We start from the raw sequence: 21619 nt of genomic DNA, 5'->3' as shown, positions 1-21619 counted from the left end.
CAGAATCACTCTCAGCCTCCCACTCCACACTCACATCACATCACACCTGAAAGAGCTCCACAGGCTCCTCATTCACAAACCAGCACAATTCAAACTCCTCATTCACACTTTCAAGGCACTATATATAACCACATGGCACAGCATACCTCAGCAACTGGTTTCACAAACCTTCCAGACAGATCTGCTTGGTTGGACTCCTACTTGGACAGATCCCATGCATACAGAAAGTCAGATCTTGTAGTCAGACCTTCTCCTACACCACTCAGAAAGCATGAAATGACCAGCCGCTACACATAAGAGACTCCTTTTCAATTCTTGAATTTAGCAAGAAGTTGAAGTCATGGCTTTTCAAGTAGTCCCACTAGACCCTAGAAGGGCCTACACCCGCACCTGCTCAGCACCAGGATATCTTCCCCAGAACCATCCTTTTACGGATGTTTCATTTGCTTAGAAACAAACGACTCCACTCTTACCACAGGTTGTGTAGCTCCTCAATGGCATAGCAGTAATTTGTAAGGCAATACAATGTAGATAGTTGCCATAGTCCAGGCGTATTACTCATATGATCCAGCTTCTTTATCAATACTGGGAGAACATAAGCTCCATCCCACTGTAATGTTGATTGTGGTTCTTCAGAAAAGGGACAGACTCAGCATATCCTTTTCAATACAGCAATCAAATTCCCTCATTCCTAAAGGAACAGTGTAGGAAAGTAGGGTCTTTCTGACATCGTTACTGCCACTTTATGCCACGTAGCCAGCCTGTTTTGACTCTAGTCCACTGGGATCCTGCTAACCAGGACCCTAGTGGCAGTGTTATCTCCCCTAAATTTAGTTGGTATGTAACTCTTAATCCCCACAATTGGCATACTGGTGTACCCTTGAAAGTCCCAAGTACATGGTACTTGGGTACCCAGGGCATTGGTACAGCAGGGAACCTCCATGGGCTGCAGCATGTATTATGCCACTATGGGAGCCCATGCAAACTGTGACTACAGGCCTTCCTTTGCAGCCTGTGTGAAATGGTGGACGCACCTTTCACTCACGATATATGGTTTACCTTATTTCAAGGTCACTGCATTCTCACCCTATAAGCCACCCCTAAGATCGGCCCTTCAGCCCAAGGGCAGAGTGCATGGTTCTAAGTGTGAGGGTACCCCTGCATGAGCAGAGGTGCCTCTACAAACCCTAAACCCCATTTCCTGGGCTTTGTAAGTGTGGGGAAGCCATCTTAAGGTATGTAGTGGATGCTAGTCAACACAAGATGTCCAACCACATAATGGCTCCTCCTAACCTAGTCCTTTTTGGTATCAAACATGTTGGAATCATGCAAGTACACCAATTCCAGTGTTAGTTGCATGATAGCATATACTGAGGGGGGTTCCTTAGAGGATCCCTCATGTCTGCCTAAGCAGCGTTGCAGGGTCTCTGTGCAAGCCAGTACTGCTGCAGACCCCAGACGCTGTTCTGTTTCTGGGCAAAGCAGAACAGAGGATTTCCTGTACAGGAGATGTTACCACCTCTCCTTTAGAAATGGGTGTCTCTGGGCTAGTGTGGGGGTGCTCCTGAGTTCCACCAGACTGCTTTGAAAGGCACTTTTGGTGCCTTCCTTGCATAAACCGATTCATTCCAGTACAGAAGACACCGCCTCATGCTCTGGCGCGAAACCACACAAAGGCCAGGGGAATGACAACCCCCTGTCCAGCTACTCCCTAGGGAGGTGCCCAGAGCTCTGCCAGGCGGCCACTTGATTCTGCATTTTGGAAATAAGATGAGCAGAAGCCCCTGGGAGCATATGATTGGTCAGTCCAGAAGAGTAGCGTCCCTGATCTCCCTTTATAGGTGGATCACTGCAGAAGCTGTCCAGCCTCCTTCCTGGGTTCCTTAAGAACTCCCCTGGGGGGTGGGACCCCAGATTCATCCACAAGATTGGCCTGCTAGAGTCTTCTACAAGATTCGACTGCAAGATTCTTCTTGGAGGCACTTCTGCACCCTGGACACCTAGTTCTGTTGCTGAACTTCACTGGGAGGAGAGCTCCTGCTGCAACTTTGTCCCTAAGTATTGCAATGACTCTGCAACTTCTGTGGCCCTGCAGCCTCCAGAGTCACAAAAACGTTGTCTGCACTAAGGACATCCAGAAGTAATCTCCCTTCGAGTGTAGGAGTCACTCCCCTGCATCCGCAGGCACCTCCGCGTCGACAACTGGTTTGTGGATCCTGCTGTTCCACGGACTCTTCAAGGCTCTGCAGCACAGGTGGTCATTCTGTGGTTCTCTAGAGGTCTGACCTGTCTTCCTTGCAACTGGGAAGTCGTTGGTCCCTCGTTGGAGCTGCTGGAACAGACCCGCCCTGTGCACCACGTCTGCTTGTCATTGCCAGGGTTTGTTTGTTCTTCAGTCTGAAGACCACCTAGCTCTAAGAAGCCCCAACCTCCAGCATCACAGAGCCCCAAGACCGACGTCCTCCCTGCAACTCTTACACTGTGGGCATCCATCTTCCTTGTACTGCTGAGGCCTCCCTGTGCCTGTTGCCAGTGGGTCCTCCCGTAGTCTCCATCTATTCCTGCTGGCTTTCCTTCTTGCTGAGGGCTGGCCCCGACTTACCTGCAAAGGTTGAGTCCCTTGTACCTTGTTGGTCCCCACTTCTGCAATTTTACGTGCAGCAGTTCTCCTGCATTTGCCAAGGCCTGCTGGTGGTCCTGCTGACCACTGACCCTCCTGCAGTTTGACGACTGGCTTGGGATAGCTCGTGGATGACTCCTGTGATACTTCTGCATCGCCTGGATGCTACAGCTGCATCTCTACAACAACTGCACATCAGGAAAGTTTCACAGAAAGGATGGGCATTGCCCTCCTCCATCCCCTGGGTGACTCTGGGTTGTCTGATCTCTGTCCCCTCTTTCAATAGGTACACTCTCACTAGAATCTGCACCCGGATTCAACAGAGCTGGTCCATGGGTCACGAGAGCAGCTGGACAGCTGAGGTCCCCATTGACTTCAACAGGAGGTTCCGACACAGCTTCACCCCTATGCACCTGGTCTTCCGGGTGTATATACTCCACTTCTCTGGATATCCACGGGTGGGGGCACTCCTGAACCTCTGTTGTCCCAACAGGATTCCTCTGGGTCCACTTAGAAGGGTCCTGGAACACAAAAATCTAACCACGGATTCCCGATGTTGTCCTATAGACACCTGACCCGAGGTAGCATCTCTGCACATAGGTGCCTGGGGAATCCTAGCTACTTACCTCTGGGTTTTTAGTACTTCTCCGGCCCCTAAGATTCTTTGGTACCAGTCTTGGTTAGTTGCCCTTTTCCCATCCTATTTTTTTAGTATATGATTTGCCCCCACCCTTAGGTGCCCATGTTATTTTATGCTTTTACTTACCTCTTTCAAAGTATAATTTTGTGTGTATGTATACCTCCGGTTAGGAGATATACCAACGTTAGTTTAATGCCTGTGTTGTAATAAATATGTAATGTTATTTTTCTAACACTGGTGTGGTTCTTTCTTGTGTAAGCATTACTTACTGGCTTCTGTGGTATTTGCAATTGCTGTACAGCCTCTCTTATCAGTCTTAGCTGCTCTCCATAGCTACCCTATGAGAGCTTTGGTTACCTGGACCCACTAACGCTATCACTAAGGGTTGCCCCGTCTCAGTGCAGAGTGCCTCACCTTTAGGTGTACACCATATACTGAGCCAGCTTTACACAAACCGAAACAAATATTTTGCATAATTGGAAGTTTTCACACAGAATAAACAGTTGCATAAAATATTTAACATAGAAAAGTTAAAATACAAGAAAGCTAACGGTGCTTAATAAATATAAAGTAATTCAAACCCCTATAGCTACTGAGCACTGTCATTAATTTTCGTTTGAGTATTCCTTTAGAGGACTCAAGTCCTGATGAAGGCTCTGTATCGTGTGAACCTCAAAAAAGCACATAACCATGTCCACCCACTGAAAGGCTTAGAAACATTTTGTTCAACTTTTAAACTTGAGATGTGGTTACCTAAAACATTTCTTCTGTGTTTAAACACAGTTTTGCGATTCTCTTACTCTGCTTCCAGTTTTGTGCATACTTTTAGCATTAAGCTTGTGGCTTAAGCAACACTTTTTTTTATTGGGGCGATCTTGTAATTGCAAAGCACTAAATAATCCTAATCCATCAAGATCATAAATATTACTTATTAATAAGAAAATCACACAACACAAAATGAGAAAAAACAAGAAGGGAAAAAGTGGAACTGGTAAGAAGAAAATAGAGGCAAGATGACCACAGAAGGGGCTATAGTAGGGCATTTCTGATGGATACAACTACCTCACCTAATGAATTCTCCCCAATGCGCAGCATTCAACGGAACCTTCTTACCACCTCTGCACGTTGGCGAGGGCGTCACAATTGCCCAACTCCACGCGGCTCTGTCTGACGTCATCATGGCAATAAGAGGTTCCCGCCGGCGTTACTGACGTCAGTTCCCTTTTTTCCGTGCCTTCGATAACGGTTATTTCTCCAGCTCTTGTGTCGATTGCTGTTGAAAGGGATACTTTGTATTTTCGGAAATGTCTGCTCCGAAGAAGTCAGGGTTCAAGCCTTGCAGATAATGCGGAGGTCGTATGTCAGTTACTGACCCGCATAATGACTGCCTCTGGTGTCTAAGCTCGGACCACGACATTCAGGAGTGTGGTTCATGCCAGAAAATGAATCCCAAGGCTCTAAGGAGCATGAAGCCAAGTTGTTTTTAGCGAAAACTAAAAAGGAGAAGAGGAGTCACCATAGATTTCGTCGGGGAAGCCGGCATCTTTCCAGAGGAAGCCGTTCGAGGTTGAGGTCTCCATCTGCTCGGCGCCATAAGTCATGGGAGGTCAGCCCGACGGTGACTCCTCAGCCTTAGTCTCCCCAGACTTCTCCGGCGCAGTCGGTCTTTGAGGTTGGAACCTCGGAGTCCTAGCTTTTCTCCGGCGCATCTGGATATCCATCATCCGGCTCCGACTCCACAGGAGTATCCTGTCTTCCCTACTCTGGGATCGGATCCAGCGGCATTCCTTAATGCCATGTTTACCATGTTTCAGAACATGGCGCCGGGAGGTGGTGCGGCGGCTGGCCCCAGTGGTCCCTTGGCATTTAATTTAGGCGTTCCGGCTCTGTATAGACCGGCGGCGTTCATGCCATTCTGTCCGGCAGGGAACGCTAGTCCGGCGCCTGTGCCGGTTGTACAGCTGTCGACGTCGGTGGAAAGGCCTTAGACGCCGGTGTCTATCCAGATGGAGTCGTCCCGAAGCCACATGGCGTTGGTTGGTAGAAATCGGATGTCCACGGCACCGATGGATCCATCCACCGCTGGCGTCGGAAGGGTCCGAAGATCGAGTGGTGACACATACGCTACACCGTTCTTCGACGTCGGTCAACTCTGTTGACGCCGGGACTGGAGGCAAAGTTGCGTTCCCGAAGGAAGGCCCTGAGATTGTTGGAGGAAGGAGAGTATCGGAGACAGCTCCTTGAAGAAGGGGAGATTGTGGAGCCCCTGGCTGACTTTCAGGGGTTAGACACTGCCAGTGGGCTGGAAACTTCCCCGGAATGGGATTTAGCCTCACCAGGGGAGTTTACTGAGGACGCAGCCTCGTTTCATTCTGTGATGAGAAAGGCTGCTGATTTCTTAGATCTCCTGCTTTCTGTTGCCCAGGTCAAGACAAATATCCTGACAGAGGTGCTACATCCTGCCACTGCTGTTGCGGATCAATTGCTTCCTTTTAATGAAGCTCTCATGGATCCCATTGTCGAGGTATGGAGAAAGCCTGTTTCTTCATCAGCAGTGAACAGGTTGGTGGCCAGAAGATATAGATCAGCTCCAGGAGACCCTGGGTTCCTTTTGAAACACCTGTCTCCGTTGAGTCTGGTGGTACAGGCGTCTTGTTCATCGCGGTCTGCTCCTGGCTCCTTCCCTCGTGTGCCATCCGACAGGGAGTCCAAAAGGATGGAACAGTCTGCAAATAAGTTTTTTTCGTCCTGCAGCATGGTGCTTAAGTCAGCAAATACCACTTGTATCCTGGGTAGATAAATTCATGCTGTTATGGATGCGGCTAAAACTGCGTTGCCTGATATGCCCCAGGACTTGCAAGGACTCCTTACGGATGCCCAGGCTGCAGCGACACAAGTCATACAATCAGGACTGGACACCACGGACTCAGTTGCTAGAGCCATGGGAACATTCATCGCTACCAGACGTCATGCTTGGTTACGTACGTCTGGGTTCTCTTCAGATGTCCAAGCCACTCTGTTAGACTTGCCCTTTGATGGCGATAAGTTATTTGGCACTAAGGCTGACTCTGCGTTGGAGTGCTTCAAAGAGTGTAGGGCAACGGCGAAGTCCTTGGGCCTGCAAGCTGCTTTGACCCCTTTTAGGTCGTTTAGACATTTTAGGGTGATTGGACGAGGGGCGTCCATTCGTGTAAGATCGCAGCAGACAGGCCAGCAGCCCTCAAGTCTCCCTTACAGATCTTTAGAGGGCGGGGTAGAGTCCACACTAGAGGGGCCACCCAACAGCAGCACCCCTGCCTCTTCCTCAGGGGGGGTGCAATAGGGGAAGCAACCCTAGTCCTCTAACCATTGCATCCCATGTATCTCCTGTATGGGGAAGGTTGTCTCTTTTTCTTCCCATGTGGGAGTCGATCACATCAGACTCCTGGGTCATCAGTGTGGTGTGGAAAAGCTATGCCCTTCCCTTTCGGGAGATTCCTCCTCCCTTCCCTCCCCGTCTTTCCTTTTGTTCAGAAGACCATCTCCTGTTGTTAGAACAGGAGGTTCTATCCCTATTGTCAAAAGGTGCAGTGGATTTGGTTCCTGAGCAGGAGAGGGGTCAGGGATGTTATTCAAGGTATTTTCTGATCCCCAAAAAGGATGGACGTTTGAGACCTATCCTGGACCTGAGGATTTTGAATTGGTTCCTCAAACAGGAAAAATTCTAAATGTTGACTCTAGCACAGGTGATTATGGCGTTGAGCAAGGAGGATTGGATGGTGTCTGTCGACTTGCAAGATGCTTATTTCCATATTCCCATTCTCAAGTCACACAGGAAGTATCTCCAGTTTGTAGTGGGGTCGCAACATTACCAGTTTGCGGTCCTTCCTTTTGGTCTTACTACTTTGCCTCGAGTCTCCACGAAGGTGATGGCGGTGGTTGCAGCAAATCTCAGGAGGAAGGGAATAGCGGTATTCCCTTACCTGGCAAATTGGTTGATCAAAGCCAAGTCTCTTGCAGATGACAACCCAGTTGTTGTTCAGTCTGGTCTTTTCGATAAACGTGCCCAAGTCTCACCTGGAGCCCTCTCAATGCCTCCTGTTCATAAGGGCAGTGCTGGACACAACATTGAAGCGAGCCTTTCCTTTGCCAAGTGCGGATTCAGGACTTTCAGGCGTTGACTCCAATGTTTCGAGAGGGAGCGGTTGTTCCAGTCCTTAAGGTCCTTCGTCTGCTCGGTCTGTTCGCTTCATGCATTCTGTTGGTCACTCATGCACGCTGGCACATGAGGGCTTTTCAGTGGTGCCTCCGCAGGTAGTGGTTTCAGCACAAAGGGGATCTCGCCGAGTCGATAAAGATCTCCAGAGACACTGCAGCGGATCTGCGATGGTGGTCTGTGGACGGCATCCTTTCTCAAGGAAGGCCTTTTTCACTACCACCTTCAGTGGGCACAGTGATAACGGATGCTTCCACTCTGGGGTGGGAAGCTCATCTTGTGGACCTGGAGATCAAAGGTCATTGGTCTCCAGTGGAGCAGATGTTTCATATCAATCTGCTGGTATTGCGGGCGATACGTTTGGCTCTCAAGGCCTTCCTCCCTTCCCTTTGCGGTCAGTCGGTTCAAGTTCTGATGGACAACACGACCGCGATGTGGTACATCAACAAGCAGGGAGGAGTAGGGTCGTACCTTCTCTGCAGAGAGGCTCTACGCCTCTGGTCCTGGGCATGGGACCATCGGATTTGCTTAATGGCAAACCATCTGGCCGGGGTTCAAAACGTGCGTGCGGAAAGTCACAGTCGGCTCCTCTCTGCCGATCACGAGTGGCGTCTTCATCCAGATCTGGTCCTTTACATCTTTCGGAGGTGGGGATTTCCCCAGGTAGACCTATTTGCCACTCGGGAGAGCGCACACTGACCGTCGCTCTGCAGCCTCCAGTATCCGGTGCAGGAAGCGTTGGGGGATGCGTTTGATGTCCTGGAACGGCCAGTTGCTTTATGCGTTTCTCCCCCCATACCCTTGATTCCTCTAGTTCTGAGGAAGATTCGCCAAGTCCGGGCCCAAGTCATCTTAATAGCTCTGCATTGGCCAAGAAGGGTGTGGTACACGGACCTTCTCTATCTCTCATTGTGCCCTCTGCTCGGTCTCCCTTACAGGGCAGACCTCCTCTCGCAGTCTCAGGGGCAGGTTGTTCAGCCCCACCTCCAGAGCCTGCACCTTCATGCCTGGAGATTGAATGGGGCAATCTGAATTCTTTTTCTCTCCCACCAGAGGTGGTGGATGTTATTTTATCGGCCAGGCGATTCTCCACCAAATCTGTCTATGCAAGCAGATGGGCTAAATTCGTCTCTTGGTGTGGAGAGAGGCAAATTAATCCCATAAGTGCTCATTTGTCAGACATATTGTTGTTTGCATTGTCCTTGGCACAGCAAGGCTGTGCTGTTGCTACTGTTAAAGGCTATTTTTCGGCTCTCTCAGCCTTCTTATGCCTACCTGATCAACCCTCTTTGTTCAAATCCCCTTTAGTATTAAGGTTTTTGAAGGGGCTTACCAATAGGTTTCCTCCCACTCCGTTTCTTATGCCCCAGTGGGATTTAAATCTGGTTCTAACCTTTTTAATGGGTTCACCTTTTGAGCTGCTACATTCTTGGCCTTTGAGATTTTTAGTCTTAAAGACTGTTTTTCTTATGGCCATCACATCTGCTAGGCGTGTAAGTGAGCTTCAAGCTCTTTGTGTTCACCCTCCTTTTACAACCTTACATGCAGACAAGGTGGTGCTGAGGACCAGGGCGGCTTTCCTCCCCAAGGTAGTGACTCCTTTTCATTTGGGGCAGTCTATCACTCTCTCGTCATTCTATCCTCCTCCACATCCATCTAAGGAGGAGAGACTACATCGACTGGACCCAAGGAGGGCCTTGAGTTTTTACATAGACAGGTGAGAGAGTTCTGGTTGGACGACCAACTCTTTGTCGGATACGTGGGTAAGAGGACGGGGAAGGCCGTCCACAAACGAACACTGTCCAGGTGGGTTGTTCTTTGTATTTAAATCTGTTATTCATTAGCAAAGAAAGTTCCTCCTGTTGGTATAAGAGCCCATTCCACCAGGGCTAAGTCGTCATGTCGGTCCTGGCTATAGGTGTTCCAGTGGCAGACATTTGTAAGGCTACGACATGGGCGTCCCTCCACACCTTTGTAAAGCATTATTGCTTGGACTCGGAGCTGAGATGGGATGGCCATTTTGCGCGGTCTGTGCTGCAGGATTTCTTGGTGTGGCCAGACACCCACCTCCAAGGCGGTACTGCTTTGGGACTCTATTCATTAGGTGAGGAATCCACAAAAAGTTGTATCCATCAGAAGAGCAAGTTACTTGCCTTCGGTAACGCTTTTTCTGGTAGATACTCAAGCTGCCTGTGGATTCCTCACTGTCCCACCGCCTCCCCGTAGTCTGTCTGGTCATACCGAAATTTCCTTGGGTGTATATATGTATATTTGTATATTGCTGAATTATGAGAGGATGTGTGTGTGTGTGTGTGTGTGTGTGTGTGTGTATATATATATATATATATATATATATATACATATATATATATATATATATAATATATTTATTTGTATATATTTATGACTGTATTCTTGCGGATATCAATTGATTGCTATTTCTATTTGATTAAATTTTGTATAAATGTTTTCTTGGATACAATCATAATGAGTATGGAATGTCGGTATTCACATGTTCGCCTCAAAGGCACGTCAAAAATGGTGTAAACTGATGTCAGCACGCCGGTGGGGACCTTTTATTGCCACGATGACGCCAGACTGAGACGCGTGGAGTCGGGCAATTGTGACATCCTTGCCGACGTGCAGAACTGGTAAGAAGCTGCGCATTGGGGAGAATTCATTAGGTGAGGAATCCACAGGTAGCTAGTGTATCCACCAGAAAAAGCGTTACCGAAGGTAAGTAACTTGCTCTTTAAGGTTGTTATTAAATCGGGTAGTTGGTCAAATGCTGCCAGCAATGAGTAACGTGGGCTAAAGTGCTGCATAATTTACCAATCTGTTGTTCCGTCTTAAGAACCTTGTTAAAATGTCTCGACCAGTAAGACTAAGCTGGCGCAAAGTTGAGTCTCTAGGTTTTTGCCACTAAGATATGGTCAGTAGGCATTGGGTGAAAAACAATATTATTATTGTACAATACCTGGGTAAGGATAGAGATGATTGTTTCTAAAATATCGTGGCCGAGAAATCTTATGTGAGGACTTAAAGCAAATATGTCTGCGTGGTCACATTGGTATCTACAACAAGCCTTCATTTGATTTCAATATTTCGATCCTTTTAGAGAAGTAGAATAGAAATTGGATCAAAGACAAGTAGAGTTGAACCTTAATACCAAAGGCCCTATGCATGTGTCTTTATCTGTGAGACAGCTTGCCGCGGTACAATATTGCCTTGGAATGACTATCATGGTCCCTCTTGCTAGCAAGAGTATGCACACCCAGTATAATACTGATTCTGGATCTATACTACCCTTAGAAAAACCTGTGCACATTTAGATGAACCCCTCACCTTCCTTATAATCAAAACCATTGGGAGGGGAGCAAAAATGTTTGTCTCCCTGCCTGATCAATGTCATACATTTACCCCTAGTCACGGATCTGGGCCTAAATCCATTTTGCTTTTTTTCGCTTGCCACACCATTCCTGGTCCAATTTAGCCATATGCGAATGAGTCTTGATCCTGCTCCCCATGGGACCAGTCCTTGTAAAATGCATTGCTATGTGTGAGATGAAACTTTAATGCTCCTGATGTATAAACTTGTGCTCCATAGTCTGTTGATGCCAAATACTTAGTTGAGCCTTCATACAATTTAATTGTTGAAGCTTAGCAGAGGATGCGTAAGGTAAGCTACTGATCACCAATGAATAACTTTTTCTTTGTCATCCTAGGTCTTATTATGGTTTTGTCTGGAGCATCAGAATTTGATCCCCAGTACAATAAGGATGCTACAAGTAAACCCACTGACAACATTCTAATACCCCAGGTTTGTTTGAGTGTGCTTTCATTTTGCCTTCATTTGTCTGTGTAAGGAAGGTATAATTTGGTACGGTAATTCTGTAATCTTTATTCATTTCAGTTGATCCGAGAGATTGGCAGTATTAATTTAAAGAAGAATGAACCCCCACTTACTTGCCCTTATAGTTTAAAGGCCAGAGTTCTTTTACTTGCTCATCTTTCAAGAATGAAAATTCCAGAAATTCTGGAAGAAGGTAATTTTACCATAGGAATATTTGTACTTCCATTCTTTTTTTAAAATTTCAATTGACGATAGCTGAATTTTTGAAGTAATATAAAAAAATCTGAGTGTGTCGTATGGCTATTTCAAACATATGCGATATTGAAAGCTCTGTGTTTAATGTGGATGCACATTTTTTCCATTTTCCAACAATAAAAAAGCAAACATGATTTTAAATTTTAAATCAGTGATTGAAAATTATTAAATAAATTAATCTTTGCATGGGGTAGTAACTTTTTTTTAGAGAAGAGACAATCAGGCTTAATTTGAAAAGTCTCTTTAAAACTTTTGAGAACATCATAAAGTTGTTGAAGTTTAAAAGAAAAATACGTTGAAAACTCTGCAAACCTTAGACTAATTTTTCAGAAGAAAACAAACTTACTACTTGCTGAAAAAGCATCCCCCAGGAAACGTTTCCTGTACAAAAACATTGCTCACAGACAAAACATTAAAACACTTTGCAATTTCACAAAGTTGCAAAGCTTCCAACTAATCACAAGGTTGTCAGTGAGATTTTAGTGTAGACACTCCTTAGTCTACTATAGAGCAGCTTTGGATGGTGGTTGTATTTTGTTAAACCTTGATCTACAAGGGATTAGTATCAGCAACAGTAATATTAGTGCATGTAATTGCTTCAGACTTTGTTTAAATACACGTAGCCTTAAATAAGAGGAACAGTTTTCCACTTTCTCTGGCCTCTCTGCAAAGATCTACATTGACTCACAGAAATGATTCCTCGTGAGCAAAAGATATATAGTTTCTTATGCCCACAATATTCTTCTCTGACTGAAATAGAAAATAATCTTAGTCTTTCTTTTCTGTATCAGTCATTTCTTCCTGTGACTGTAACATGGCTGTTTATTGGCAATTTAAGGACCACATCACAGCTCAGAAGTGGCTGTAGGATTGAAGGTGCACCCACCTACCAGAGGCCCACAGTCTGCTTGAGAATGAATATGCTTACGTGATATGGACTACTGAAGAGAGAAAGAGGTGTTAAAGGAAATGCAGGGGTGCAAGGCAAGAGAGGCAGCTCAAATGAGAGAAGAATTAATTACAGGAAGCACATGACCACTACCTCCCTCTCAATTTTACCTTTCCTTTTGACAGGGGGAACACTTAAAACTGGCACTCCCAAGGAATGTGGGAAGCAAGATTCATTAATAGTCTGAATGTTCAGTGGATCTTGAGATTGTCTACTTCAATATGCACGTTTTGAAGAAGCACATGAAGTATGTTGGTGGGAATCCAACACTATCAACACAGGACACTACCATTTGGTTATAGTGCCACTCTGTCTTTACAGATTTTCAGGCTCCATTTGCAGTCTTCATGCTACCCATCTACCCATGCCTTGCCAGATTTGTTACTCTGATGTGCTCTTCCTTCTACAGAGAAGACCATAGGTTTTCTCCCATAAAGGAAGAATGCCCTGTCAGAGGGGTTATGTAGGGTGCAGTATTGGTTGCTCACCAGTTGTGTGGAGAATCTGGAGATACTTGTTCTTATGTCAACATTCCCTGCTAGAACCACAGTACAGACGGAAAGGGTTGAGGTTTATCACTGGACCTTACCACAGATTTTCAATCTGCTTTCATGCTAAGATAATGTCATGTCTTTTTCACACCACCTGCTTGAGAGATGAGTGTGGGAGTGGATAGCTTCCCCACGCCCGTGTGGGCCTACAGAACAGGCCTAGATAATCCTTGTCTATGTCCAGAGAGGATGAAAAGAGACACTTGCTGTGCCTAATGCACTTAATTCATCAAGTATGGCCTCTAGTTGCCACCTCTGACCTTATTTTGATTCTAGCCATGCTCATGCACAAGCCATTCAAAACTGCTTTCATGGAAGACTCTTTCTTGCAGGCCATAACATTAGCAAGTTGCATAAACAAGCTTCAAGGACTTAGAAACTTAAGCCCTTCTTAATGTTTTATATTAAAAAGGACTCGCTCTTCCTTCTTCCTGAATGTGTTTTACCTGAAAAAGTAGATTGCTCCTCTCATTCTGTATTCTGATGTTGCCTCAGCTTAGGATGTGAAGCGTATTGTGCACTTCTGCCTTGACAGAACCAGAGATCTCCATTTTTCACACCAACTTTTTATGACCTTTGGGCAGTGTTACTGGCAGAGGAACTACTGAAACCACTATTGCTAGTTGAATAATGTAATGCATCACACATTGCTAAACTCTACATGGAGTCCAGCCTCCATCCAGCGTAAGGGAACACTCCATCAAGGCTAACATGCTGTCTGTGAGGCTATCGAGGGATATGTCTAGTAGATTTATGCCAGAGGGCTACATCCACTGTCCACAACTATTTTGCCAACGCTGTGCTCCAAAAGGTTCTCCCCAGACCGATGCAAAATTTAACAACAAAGTCCTGCAAAACCTCTTTGCCTAGCCTGCCCAGGTTTTCCATATTCCTCCCTTCCTTTCCAATCAAAATAACTTGAAAATCTGATTTCAGCTTACTAGATTTAGAATGGTAAAAAGTCAGGGGTCCTAGAGTAGGATAACATTCTCTGTGCGCTCCTGCTATCTAGTGCTTGGCTTGGACTTTTCAAGTTGTTTAACTTCAAAGTATAAATTTAGAGTTATTGTGTAATCACTCCCAGAAACCCACAAATCACCAGGATAAAGACTTCACCCCTACTTGTTTTATTCTTCTTCCAGTCGGTTTGGTCATGTTTAGGACTTCCTTGACCATCTAGCTACATTCAACGGTTGTTTGACTCCTATGGCCAGAAATTATTTCAACCATACCACATCTCAGGAAACACCACAATCAAAGATGACTCAAATCCAGCTGCAATTGGAGGGTTTCTCTCTACACCAGGTCATATGAGAATGACTTGTATGGGGAGCTGGTTATGGAGAACACACCTTTCAGTTCTGTGCCACTTGCAACAGTAAGTTCCTGTGGTCGAACCATCACTGCGTTTGTAATCTGTACATGCTCGCGGATCATGTAGAAACACCCTGTTCAGCCACCCTCGCCAAACCCCCTCCTCCCAAACAAAATTATGAGCGGGTATCAGGTGTATTAAATGATGCAACGTGAGGACCTTACGGTGCTGACATCGGTCTGCAGGCTCAGGGACATTGAGGGAACTTACTGGTAAGAGGAAGGTCAGTGCAGTGCCCCAGCGGGCCAGCTGGATGGAAGTCCTAAAGCCCTGTCTTGGAGACTTCTGACTATGAGGAGGAATAGGCTTCAGGAGCCCCACTCACACTTGCACCCAGGACCAAGACTTGTACCAGCGACATTATCCTATCACCCACCATCTGTAAAAAGACTCTTTTGTTCAACCTAGACAAAAGTCTTGAGTCTAGGCCAAGCATCGTTCTTGAGGAAGCCAGGCTTAGATCCACAGAACTATACCAAAGAGGCCCTGATAGTCTGCTTCACCCACTGTCCTGAGCAAGCTCTGCACCGAAAGCCTGTTTAAGCCCCCGAAAAGCCTTGAGCTGCGGACTTCATGCTTCAACTCCAAGTCACGCCTTCTCAGCATGAGCTGTTCACCCAGCATCCACTTGCTATGGAGCTTGCTCTTAATTTGCCACTAAAACGGATTTCTGATGGATACTTCTACCTGCAGACTACTCTCCTTTTGAAAATCCCAGGCGTCAGACTGAAAGCTTTCCACACCGTGGGGGCACTGGCTTCATCTTGGTGCGGGAAACAACACCACTATGTCACTGGAGCCATAAAATGTCCCCACAGGCTCCCTGACGTCAGTTCCCTTATTTCCTTGCCATTTACACGGTTCCAGAACTTAGTTTGTCAGACTTCAATCAGCAACAGTTTAGTCAATTTGTCAAATTTTCCTGCAACGCTTAGGTGAAGTGCAGGGATGTTGTTTTTCCCCCAGCCCCAAAGAGTTTAAGCTTTTAATCCTGCACAAACTGTGATGGACAAATGTCCATCACAGATCCACAAGACCGATCTTTGGTGCTTGAGGTCCAAACACAACACAAGTGTGTGCAAGTCATAAAGGAGCTTACACCCCAAAGTCATCAAGGAAAGGGAGATTGAATGTTTATCGCCCGGATGCCGAACAAGCAACAACCCAAAAGGAAGTGTCCCCGAGGACAAAGTCACCACCATTGAAGTCCTTCTGCCGCAAACACAAGAATAAGCTTCAATGCATCTTCGAGTGGGCCAGACTTCCAAAGGTGAGTCACTAAGATGCTCAGGGCTCAGATCTCCATGCTCCTTGTTGGAGCAAGAACTGGTCCCAAGAACTGGTCCCTGTATCTCAGGTGGAGCCAGTGCGTGTGGTTCAGCCATTCCCAGTGCAGGCCACTGCACCATCAACACCTGCCACTCCCACACTCAGGCCACAGCCCTGCCATCCCTACCAAGAGTTTCTGCTCCAGTGGCAAGCCTGCGCATTGTTCCTCAACACAGTACTTGACATATTTTGTAGGGCAGTGGTTCCCTCTAGGGCCCCCTGGCACAACAGGTCCTATGGGCTTACCGTTTGAGAGGCCACTAGTAGGTTTTTCCACTGCTCTTTTCACTGCCTTACTGCCTTCACCTAGCTTTGCCTTCAATGCTGAGGACAGCGCTAACTCTGGTGATTGCTCTGATAGTCTTCCCTGTCTGTGGGCTCCAGATCAGTTCTGACGCGATCAGTGCCATCAACGGCAACAGACACTCTCTCCTTAATGAAGATCTCTGACCCTGTGCACAAATCCACAAGGGGAATACAGACTCTTGCAGAAGAAAACAATCTTCTTTAAAGGGGATTTTTGATCCCCCTAGAGGACTCGACATAGATGGCCAGAGTAGCAAGGTTGCAGTATTATGTGGTAAGACTGGGGAGTTTTACCATGTAATACTAACATGTTACCCAGGACCTCAGGTTCACACTAGTAAACCTTACCTCACTCCTGGTAGTGTGGCAAAGAGCAGTCTGGCTAATTAGAGGAACATGTGTAAAGCATTTCACAACACCCACATGGATGATAAGTAAATGGCACAACTCGAACGAAATCCAACACCAATTTAGAAACATGAAGCCGATTTTTATCTGAATCTAGACATCAAAACAATTGTTTTTATCTTACAGACAACCAGAGTTATGAATTTTAAAAGAACTCAAAATAGAGTACTTTTAATGGTCAAATGACTCCCATTGAAGTCAATGAGATGGGGAGTCGGTCACTTGAAGGGTGAGCTCCGGGGAACCCCCTTGGAGTTAAGGTCTTGTGGGTCCCTAGACCAAGCATCAACTGTCCGTTTCTAGCTACTTTACCCTGGGAGTTCAGGTGCAGAGGTGCTCTGGCTGTCGGGATCTGTGGGTGCTGTCAACTTCCAGCACTTGACAAACGCACATTTCTTGTGGACTCGCACTCTTCCATTGGAAAGGAGAGGCTTTTGTAGTCCCAGGATTTGGACTCCACAACTAGAACTTTACCACCACGTCCGGTGGCTCCAGGTACAGAGATGGCTTTGCAGCTGCCCATCACGGGGACTGGTTGTGCCAAAGATGCTGTTCCCCTCAAAGTCGCCTCATTCAGGGTGCAGATTCTCAGGAGTGGGGTCGTTGCCATCGTCAGTCACTATGCTGGGGAGCTGCTCAGGAGTCGGTGATGCCCGTGCAGCCGTCGGATACTGGAGTGGCGACAAACAAGCTTTGGGTGCGGCAAAAGTAGCCCACGGTTACTTTTTCCGCTGGAGGTCGTAAAGGAGGAGGCAGTGGCTCGAAACTTGGTGAGAGCCTCACTACCACTCTTGGGGTGCAGGTCACTAACTTTCTTCGGCTCACCCATGAGGAGCCTGATGGGTTGCACCTCTGGGGATGCAGCACAGTGGTTCTTCCATAGGTTGCAGGTGACTGGTACCAACAGTCAGGGGAGTCTGCTTTAGTTTCTGGCATCCACTGGTGCCCCTCTTGCTGTGAGTAATGAGTTTTCCCCACAGGCACACGTCGACCACACAGTTACAGTACATGGTCTCCTCAGGGCACTAAAGTGTCCTCTCTTCAAGCTGCGGTGGAGTCCGAAGTCCTGTTGTCGGTAACTGCATCCTCTTTGTGCCTCTACTTGGTTTCAAAGTCAGAACTGAGGTTCTGGTGCCAGGGTAGCCCCTTAAATCCTGGTTTAGGGGGCATTATGGGTATGGGGGAGAGTGACCAATGGGCTACTGGTCCTTATGACTAGCCTGCCCCTGAAGTGACGAATTCCTGCAGGAGTACATCACTTTTCTACCTAGAACTTAGTATTCTTAAGGGTTGCTAACATGGCAGAACCCTTCTTCGGCTGTACAGACCTCCTAGCCCACCCTAAAGGTGTGGCTAGTCTTGGGGGTTGTATGTATCCTGACTTCCTTACCGCCTGCCAGCTTGATCAGGGCAGGAAGGGCTTTCTCCTCGACACATCAAAGGCAGAAGCCTTTGAGGCTCTCCACCTTGATTACTGTAAACACTAGCCTTCCTTGGAGGAAGGAGGTGTGATTGCCCTCCTGCCCAGGCCCTTTGTCTCCATCCTGGGGTAAGTGTTAGCATAACCAGCTGGAGGGCAAATGGCTCTGGATAGCCTGTCAAGGCTGGGGAAAGCTACTAACTTGGTCGGCAACCGCTAAGGACGCCAACAGGGTACACGCTAAATAATCCTGGGCATGGGAATCGTGGTCAGAGTTCAAAAGTGTGGTGTTTGATACTAAACAGGGGGGGGGGGGAGGAATCGGCTGTGCCATCATCGAACTGGACATCTAGAGACTGCCTGGGTGCCAGCCCATGTTATGCTATGGACCCCTGGTCACTTGTGATAGCATTTAAAACGTAATGCTATCACATATGCTCGTGTATATTTGTCCACACTCAAAACACAGTGTACCCTGCATCCTGGGCCATAGGAGGCCTTTCGTAAGGCTGACTGATCTGTGCTGTGGCAGTAAATGGGCTATGCCTGCACTTGGTATGGCCAGAGTCGAACTCAAGCAGGCAAGCTGCTCATGCAGGCAGACATGTGAAGTTCGCAGGTTTACTTTTAGTCGTTAGGCAGGGTGGCACAATCAGTGCTGCAGCCCTGGTGACCCCTTTACCGTCCCTGCCCTGGGTACCACTTGTACCATTTACGAGGGCCTTACAGTCCTTGGCAATTGGGTTTGCAAACATCTCAATACAGTTTAAGGGAAAAAGCACCAGTACTGAGGTCTGGTTAGGAGGCCTCAGTACAGTTTCAGGTCACAAGCAACAGCATCAAGGAGCAAAAGGTGGTGGGTGACTTTCCAAAAAAGGGCACTTTACAACAGCCAGTCTGTCTCCATGGACTTCAGCTGTTGGCCTTGAAATAGGCCTGTGGTTTAGACACCTCTCCTGATTGGGAATTGTATTCCCCAAAGGTCTTCCCCCACCAGAGGTCACAAAGCGGTAAAAGTTTTGGAATTACCTGTGCCATCCACCAAGGTCATATCTAACATTCTGAGAGTAGTCCTGCACCCTGCATCTCGCGTATCAGAAATTTTATTACCCTTTAATGTCATTACAGAGCCAGTCATGGCAGCATTGGAAAAACCAACCTAGGGCCCTGCTGTTAGTTATTTAGTGGCCAAATTTAGACCAGCCCCAGGTGACCTGGCCTTCCTTTTGATTCATCCCTCCTAAGAGAGCCTGATGGTAAAAGTGTCGTAGTCTTTGACTTCTTAACCACTTTGGATAGTGAGTTGAAATAAATAGAGCAGTTTGCCAAAAAGTTGTTTTCGGCATGGAGTATAGCACAAAAGACTGCCACATGTCGGGACCATTACTCTTATGCCCTTTGGGATGTGTGAAATGGTGATCCCAAACCACTTAGAAAACCTACAGGGACATTTGATGAAACTAATTGTGGGATGATCAGGTCTCTAGACATGGCTGACTCTGTAGTACATTAAATGGGTACTTCTGTGGCGTTGAGGGGTCACACCTGGTTGTGAATCTCAAGGTTTTCCAGCGATGTGTAGACAACCCTGATTGGTTTGGTTTGTGATTGGCTTGACTATGACTCTCCACAAAGTAGATGGGGTGGTCACCGCTCCTCTCAAACAATTCAGAATCCCAGTGTTTTTAAATTTGAACAAGTTCTTCCTCAATGGCAAGTCTTCAGAGATGGTGTTGTGCCATCTGCAGTTAACAGTGCACTTAAAGTATCACCTGGGCTTTTCCATCAAGAGACCCAGGTCACGCCTGGAGCCCTCACAGCACATTCTGTTCTTAGGATCTTTACTGGCAATTACATAGAGTTGACCCTTTTCTCCCTTATATAAGGGATATTCAGGCTAGGATCCTGATGTTTCACAAAGGAACATCCAGTCCCAGTGGTCTTTTTTCTGCTCGGTCTGCTAGCTTCTTGCCTCCTTCTGGTCAGTCATCCATGCTGACAGTAGTGCCTTCACAGGCAGTAATTTCAGCAAGGTGGAGATCTCTCACGCTACAGTGTTCTCAGGGGATTCTGTAGTAAATTTCACATGGTTGAGTGTGGAGAAGAACCTAGTTTAAGGGATTTCCTTCCAGCCTCCAGTCACAGTGACCACAGTGGTAACAGTCTTCCAGACTAGACTAGGGAGTGTAGATGGAGGAACTGAAGATTAGAGGCCCATTGATCGTCAGAGGAGCAGATGTTACATAATAGTCTGTTGGCACAGAGAGCAATCCAGCTGGTGCTCCAGGCCTTCCTGCTATCTCCTTACAGCCTTCCTGCTGTCCCCTCACAGTCAGTCCTTCTAGACTTCGATGGGCTACATGCCCCTGATGTGGTATATCAATAAGCAAGGAGGAGTGTGGCTGAAGCTTTTCTAGCAGTTGCTGTGATTGTCCGATCCGATTGCCTGAGCAGGCTTCACCTTGCCGACTGTGAATGGTTGCTTCTATAGACCTATTTGCCACTCTCATTACCCTTAGTTCTATCCCCTCCAGGATCCATTGCAGGAGTTTTGAGTGACACTTTTTGTTTGAAGTGGAGCTTTCCAGTTTACTTCGCTTTTCCTCAAGTCTTTAATTCCTCTGAAGATTAAAGAGATTTGGTGAGGCTGGGCCTGATTCATCTTAATAGCCACAGACTGTCCAAGAAAAAATTGACTTACCTTTGATAATGATTTTTCTGGAAGATGCTCAGTCTGCCTGCAGATTCCTGACCACCTCACCTTCTTGAAGAATGGTTTCCTCTTACTCATCATAACATGGTTCCATGTTTAGACTGTGCAATGCACCTTGCCAGTATGTCAGTCTCATCCTGTTCTTCTCAAAGGCACAGAACAATTGGATAGGAAACTGATGTCAGGGGACCAGTTTTATGGTTCCATCATTGCCACACTGGTATAATTCCTAGTGTAGAGAATGGAGCATGCACCTCCAACCACCCCCCCACTCTCCCTTCCCAGTGTGTAGTGTTATTGAAACGTTTCTGGATACAGTCTGATGCATAGGTTATTCAAAAGTTGAGGAATCTGCAGATGGGTGAAGTACTCACTGGAAAGATGGTTATGTGAGATATAGAACTTTCTCTTTGATGGCAAGCTTGACACCGAGCTATCCGACACTGGCAATCAAGCTCCCAGAACATGCCTAGATCCCTAAATATGAGAAGGCTTGCATTTGAAGAGGCTATCTTGTAGGAGCTGCATTTCATATCCCTAAGAAACATATGGAACAGCACCCTGCCCCTGTTTCTCATTCACCACCAAGCCCTATTTCTCCACTGCCGCAGTCACCCTCACCCTAGAACTCACTTCACACTCATATTGACTTTGAACCACAAAACCGTTACATAAACGTGGTTGCTGGGGAAGGTCCCTGTCAGGGCTATAACATAAGGCTGTGGCATAGATTTTCAAGATGACACCAACCTTTAGCCCAACTTTACTGTTTTGCCACTAGATGACATGACAGTGTGCATAGCAGTCATTCAAAGAGTGGCAGATCATCGCAAAGTGAAGTCTATATCACAGAAAAGGAAGAAGACGACCTGGCAGAGTTCTTTTTAAAAAAAAAAAAAGAAAAAAAGGGCTCTGCCCGATTCCACAAGAGAATTTCAGGGAGCTGATGAAGGTAAGGGAGTTCACATCTAGAACTGTGAAAAAGTACAGAACAAACCCAAATGT

The 21619-nt window shown here is 46.8% G+C and overlaps 1 protein-coding gene across 1 annotated transcript in view; it reads left to right on the top strand.

Moving 5' to 3' along the window:
• SEC63 (SEC63 homolog, protein translocation regulator) overlaps nt 1–21619 on the top strand; it is a 620356-nt gene that overhangs the window by 210869 nt on the left and 387868 nt on the right. The window contains exons 9-10 of the mRNA XM_069235447.1: nt 11181–11275; nt 11369–11501. Of these exons, the coding sequence (XP_069091548.1) occupies nt 11181–11275; nt 11369–11501 (228 nt within the window). The remainder of the gene's footprint in view (nt 1–11180; nt 11276–11368; nt 11502–21619) is intronic.

This window comes from Pleurodeles waltl, chromosome 5 (assembly GCF_031143425.1).
Source record: "Pleurodeles waltl isolate 20211129_DDA chromosome 5, aPleWal1.hap1.20221129, whole genome shotgun sequence".
NCBI lineage: Eukaryota > Metazoa > Chordata > Amphibia > Caudata > Salamandridae > Pleurodeles > Pleurodeles waltl.
The sequence above is the reverse complement of the archived record's forward strand: the minus strand, read 5'-3'. Positions and strand labels throughout refer to the sequence as shown.